The sequence below is a fragment of the Garra rufa genome, chromosome 17 (assembly GCF_049309525.1).
Source record: "Garra rufa chromosome 17, GarRuf1.0, whole genome shotgun sequence".
In the NCBI taxonomy this organism is placed as follows: domain Eukaryota; kingdom Metazoa; phylum Chordata; class Actinopteri; order Cypriniformes; family Cyprinidae; genus Garra; species Garra rufa.
Genome location: NC_133377.1, coordinates 12,094,112 through 12,100,118, shown reverse-complemented (window position 1 = coordinate 12,100,118; position 6,007 = coordinate 12,094,112). Strand labels below are relative to the sequence as shown.

General features: G+C 44.5%; 1 protein-coding gene across 1 annotated transcript; it reads right to left on the bottom strand.

Moving 5' to 3' along the window:
• Nucleotides 1-291: 291 nt before the first annotated feature.
• Nucleotides 292-2,309, bottom strand: LOC141290174 (perforin-1-like). The gene is made up of 2 exons (XM_073822373.1): nt 1,795-2,309; nt 292-1,678 (listed from the first exon to the last, which is right to left on the bottom strand). Exons 1-2 carry the CDS (start codon nt 2,307-2,309, stop codon nt 472-474), a joined length of 1,722 nt encoding a protein of 573 aa, XP_073678474.1. The 3' UTR covers nt 292-471.
• Between the last annotated feature and the right edge of the window lie 3,698 nt (nt 2,310-6,007).

The following is a 6,007-nucleotide window of genomic DNA, read 5'->3' as shown; positions in this document are numbered from 1 at the left end:
TCAGTGGCTCAAGCCTCTGTTACTAGCTCTAAAATGAAGTTTTGGAATTAGCAATGGAGGCATTTTTGTAAAGTTTGTACGAAATACTACACTAGTGTTTTAAAGACAAAGCCTGACAAATGCCTTGAAATAAAACATCTCAACATTGTCTTGAGCATTTGCCACCATGGTATAAGTAGAATAATTGTTTCCATAAAATAATTGCTTTGCATTGTGACTGCATTTATACCTCGCATCTGCCATTATTTTCCAATAAAAATAAAAAATAAAATAAACAAACACACATAGATATGTCTTTATGAATGCTTTATTAATCCAGGAATGTAGAAAGGAAATGGGAATATAAGTAAGCAAAGGTTGCAGATACCCCCTTTTTTTTTTTTTTTTTTTTTTTTTTTAGCAGATGGAAGTACTGTAAGGCTATATTAGGGCTATTTTTTCCACGCATAAAGGATGGGTTCAAATTGCAGGTCACAACATAATCAGCTTTCCTACAGTACTGTTGAAATTAAACTTATCTGAGTTATTGAAGGCTAATTCAAGCCTCGGCAGGTCTTTAACCAAAACACCATTTCTTGAGCTGAAAATATCAGCCAGAGGGGCAGCCATTGGAGAAGGTTTGTATTCATTACACTGTGGGCCCTGCAGACTGGGTGCACATTTCACTTCATAAGTAAAATAGAAGGTGCCATATTTAAAAGCACAAGCATCACGTACAACTCCACTTCTAAGACGAAAAGAGCATGAACCAAGGAGATCGCTGTTCCAGGAGCTGTCTGCATCATATACTTCAAAAGTTATTTGTGTGGCCATGCTGATCTTAACAGGACCAAAATCAAATCTTTCTGACCAACTTGGATTGTCATTATTATCAATGGTGTTAGTGCGTAAGTATCTTTCACCATATTTAACTAATACACAGCCATCTGTTTTTGTAAATGTATCTCCATACAGACCTCTGGCTCTGAGATGGTAGACTTTCAGGGTTGCAAGTCCTTTTTCAGATGGACAGCAGTTAGACTTCATAATTCGACTACTTTCACAAACACAAACACATCGGTCTCTTGCGCTGCACTTTCTGCCAATCTTGCAAGGCTCAGAGCAAACTTTCATGAGAGCATTTTGAATGATGTATTCCTCAACAGCTTTCTTCAGTCCTTTTCTTGAAGGGTGTTTAGCACTCAGTAAGAAATGGAGGGGTTTCAGAGAGTAATGCACAACTTCAGGGAGACTCTTTAAAGACTCGATCCATTGTTTAAGGGCATTTGGGTGTGATGAACCTGAAAAAAGCAGATCTTCTCCAAGTTTGTCTCCTCCGATAATCTCCATTTCACGATCATTAAACATGGAGCTGAACTTTTGATTTGTGTGCATCTTCTTCTTCAGTTCTTGACAAAAATGTGATTTTTTTGTCAGAGTTGCTGTTTTGTGTGTACCATAGGCCTCTACATCCAAACAGTCTTTTACCGCTGTGTCTGTAAGTCCACTCATTGTTGCCTGACAGCTTTTGATTGCTGTTATGGCTTTCATTTGCCCTCCTAACTTAACACTTGTAGTATAGTGAGTCCCATACGTGGTGATCAGGTTGCGGTAGGCGTCTGGTTCGTAGGATGCAGGGAGTGATTTGATTGCTTCAAGAAACTCTGCTTGAAGAGGAGGCTTTGCAGCGACACGATATCTGTTAAAAACAGTAAACACATATAAATTAAGTGGAGTCAAAGAAGGAACAATTTGCAATTTAAGTTTTAATTTCATAGTTATTGTCTTTTTAACAGTATGAGTGTCGAAACCAACCTGTAAAAATTGCATGCAACATCATGTTTGGTAAAACTGTATTTGTCTGCTTTTGATTTTCTCATTGCAAAATTTGCTTCCCTGGAATGAGTGCCTCCAACTGTAGATCCATAAGTCTTCATATCTAAACCAATTTTCCAGTCAGCCGAGAGTGATGATGATGAATCATTGACCAGTGCTTCACTTGATTCAAAGATCTGACTGGAGACTTTCATTGAACACTTTGGCAATGACCTCCAGTCTACAACTGCTGCTGGTAGCTTCTGTTTTATGCCATTCATGTACTTGTTTTTGCGCAATTTACAAGAGCCATTTCCTAAATCCCATTTTTCTGTGTTGACCACATAAGAACCTTTTCGCTCCATGGTCACAACATCAAATCCTTCTCCAGCAAGATTGTGTCCTGGAACAAAGGGAGCATCCTCACACTGTTTTGATGTGCCTATGTCATCCTCTCCAGTAATGGTCATGAGAAGCAATGCCCAGAAAACAAGATAAACCTGCATCTGCCCCATGATCTGTAGTGAGAGAAAAAAATATTCTGTTAAGTCAATATTGGTGCCAGATTTTACATAAAAAATAATTTCTTCATAAAATTGAAGATAACAAACATTTTAAAATGCAAGTATGTACTGTAAAACAATAATGATTTCTTTAAAATCATGTGATTTACTTTTTAATAATAGTTTCTTACCACTAAATTCACAGGTAGAGCAGATGAAAATGAAATGTTTTCTCTCTAACTGCTCATTTTATATGATGGTTGTGTCGCTGTGGGTGTCAAAGATTTGTAGTAGCTACAAATGATATGCATTGTTGTAGGTGTTAGGGTTCCACCCTGACACACTTTTCTAGATGTGTTTGACCTGATGTGACTCTGCACAGACTGATCAACCTCTGACTTAAAGCAGTGCATAGTGGATAAATTTTTTTTCTGACTTGAGACAGTGCAGTATGCCATCAGGGGCAGACTGGGGCAAAATTTCAGGCCAAGAATTCTCACACTCATCCAGGCCATCCCACACAAATTGCAATTGAAAAACAACAGACAACAACATTTTTTGTATAGCCATCATTGTCACATAAAAAAGTCTAAATCCTTAGGCTGGGGCCGTGCAACATAATTAAAGGTTATCTCTTGAACGTCCTTATCTCTTCCTTTTTAGTCTCTTCATTTTTCCTGACATCTCTCAATGTCAGGTTTATGAAGCCTTCAACCTCCACCCAGCACTCAGTACAGCCAGTGGGCAGGTAAAAACATTTCAAAGGCTTTAGCTACCCCTTGGAGTACTGTTCAGAGCATTATTAAGCAGTGGAAAACGTCTCAGGTTACGTATGTAACCCTAGTTCCCTGAGGACAGGGAACGAGACGCTGCGTCCGGGTTCAGGACACTATGGGAACTGCCTTCAGCGTGACCGGTTCTGAAGCTCTTATAGAACAACAACAATGAACTTTGACCTTGGCCGGCGCCAGCCTATGACATCATCACCAGGCGCCTACCAGTATAAAAGGGCGCTTGTGAATACATCCACCATCTTTTTGTCTGATGGAGACGTAAGTGGGGCCCGAAGCATGGCTACGAGACGCAGCGTCTCGTTCCCTGTCCTCAGGGAACTAGGGTTACATACGTAACCTGAGACGTTCCCTTCCGGAGGGAACTCTACGCTGCGTCCTGGTTCAGGACACTATAGGAACGATATACCAACGCCGCCATGCTGAGGAGTAAGTGAACAACTGACTGATTGAGGAGTCAAGAAGGAACATCACTCCCCACTACCAGCGAGAAACGCTTGGGCCGACGTCACAGCTAGCTCGGCTATCCAAGCACGGAACTCCTAGGAGTGGAGGCCTGATACTTCTAAGCGAGAGTAAGCCTAACTACACTCACCGCTAGAGAAAGTAGTGAAGCGTACCCTTAAGTCTTCATACTAAGCGGGGGTTCTGAAGAGCGGAGGCTCAGAAAGACCCTCTAGGTGAGAGGAAGCCTAGCAACACTCTGTGCTTGCGGGGAACTCTGGGAGTGGAGGTCAGAGACCTAACCACACTCAACACTGAAGGTGATTCATGAGGCTCCAAGAACCTAAGCAATAGAACCACCTAAGTGGAGTTTCTCAGGAGAGTGGAGGCTTCTACAAGAAGACTCTCAGATGAGAGGAAGCCTAGCGACACTCGTTCCTATAATAGTGCTGTCTGGAGTGGAGTTGGAAAAACCCAGGGGTTTTTAGAACCAACTCTAGAATGGGAACGGAGAAATACTGCGTAACCCATATCTTACAGGTTTCTAGAAAAGAGCCCTACTGTTAGAGGGATCTTTACCATTCCTGAAGTGCCCAAAGATCTCTCGTGTGTGCACTTACCACCCTATATGGATTCTCGGGAGTGCTCAGAGCTTCCTGTGAGCACTCGCCACTATTGTGGACTTGAGAAGGTGCCCAGAGCATAGCGAGGGAAACACCCTAGATCATAACAGGCGGCAGCGAAGCCTGGAAATGGAGCTTTTCGGAGAACGGAGGCTTCAAGAAGACTCTTGAATTTCTTAGAACCCTGACAACGCTAGTCCATAAGCTCTTAAGAGTGGAGGTCTCAAACGTAAGGGGAGACCTGACTACACTCACGGTGCAAATGCAGAAGCGGAGCTTCTGGAGAACGGGGGCCTCACCAAAGGGGAAGCCCAACCACGCTCAATCCACCAGCTCTTTATGAGTGGAGGTCTCAAAAACTCCAAAGTGAGGAGAGACCTGGCTACACTCACGCTTGGAGGTACTAAAGACGGAGCTTCCGGGGAACGGAGGCCTTCATAGAGACTCTCAAATGAGAGGAAAACCTGACAACGCTCAACCTCCCAGCTCTACAGAGTGGAGATCTCACACCAATGTATTTCAGTGAGGGGAGATCTAGCCACACTCACGTCCGGAGGTACTAGAAGCGGAGCTTCAGGAGAACGGAGGCTTCACAGAGAGAGGAAGCCTAACAACGCTCAATCTCCTAGCTCTAAGGAGTGGAGATCTCGCCCCAAATTACTTCAGTGAGGGGAGACCTAGCTACACTCACGCTTGGGAAAGTGCTGGAAGCGGAGCTTCCGGGGAACAGAGGCTACAGAGGACTCTCTAGAATGAGAGGAACGCCTGCAAATGTTCACAACCCTAGCTCTTAGGAATGGAGGCCTTCACACCCATATATATCGGTGAGGGGAGACCTAACTACACTCACACTCCAAAGCACTGGAAGCGGAGCTTCTGGAGAACGGGGGCCTCACCAAAGGGGAAGCCCAACCACGCTCAATCCGCCAGCTCTTTATGAGTGGAGGTCTCAAAAACTCTAAAGTGAGGAGAGACCTGGCTACACTCACGCTTGGGAAAGTGCTGGAAGCGGAGCTTCCGGGGAACAGAGGCTACAGAGGACTCTCTAAAATGAGAGGAACGCCTGCAGATGTTCAAACCCCTAGCTCTTAGGAATGGAGGTCTTCACACCCATACATATCGGTGAGGGGAGACCTAACTACACTCACACTCCAAAGCACTGGAAGCGGAGCTTCTGGAGAACGGGGGCCTCACCAAAGGGGAAGCCCAACCACGCTCAATCCGCCAGCCCTTACGAGTGGAGGTCTCAAAAACTCTAAAGTGAGGAGAGACCTGGATACACTCACGCTTGGAGGTACTAAAAACGGAGCTTCCGGGGAACGGAGGCCTTCACAGAGACTCTCAGAATGAGAGGAAAACCTGACAACGCTCAACCTCCCAGCTCTAAAGAGTGGAGATCTCACACCAAAATATTCAGTCAGGGGAGATCTAGCTACACTCACGTCTGAAAGTACTAGAAGCGGAGCTTCAGGAGAACGGAGGCTTCACAGAGAGAGGAGCCTAACAACGCTCAATCTCCTAGCTCTAAGGAGTGGAGATCTCACCCAAAATATTTTAGTGAGGGGAGACCTAGCTACACTCACGCTTGGAAAAAGTGCTGGAAGCGGAGCTTCCAGGGAACAGATTGATAATGTTCACAACCCTAGCTCTTAGGAATGGAGGTCTTCACACCCATACATATCGATGAGAGGAGACCTGCTACACTCACGCTTTCAAAGCACTAGAAGCGGAGCTTCAGGGGAACGGAGGCTTCACAGAGACCCTCAAATGAGAGGAAGCCTAGCAACGCTCAATCTCCTAGCTCTAAGGAGTGGAGATCTCACCCAAAATATTTTAGTGAGGGGAGACCTAG

Coding starts and splice junctions, on each gene's coding strand:
- LOC141290174 (XM_073822373.1), bottom strand. CDS start 2,309: ATGGGGCAGATGCAGGTTTATCTTGTTTTCTGGGCATTGCTTCTCATG. Junction 1,679..1,794: donor GTTGCATGCAATTTTTACAG/GTTGGTTTCGAC, acceptor TGTTTTTAACAG/ATATCGTGTCGCTGCAAAGC.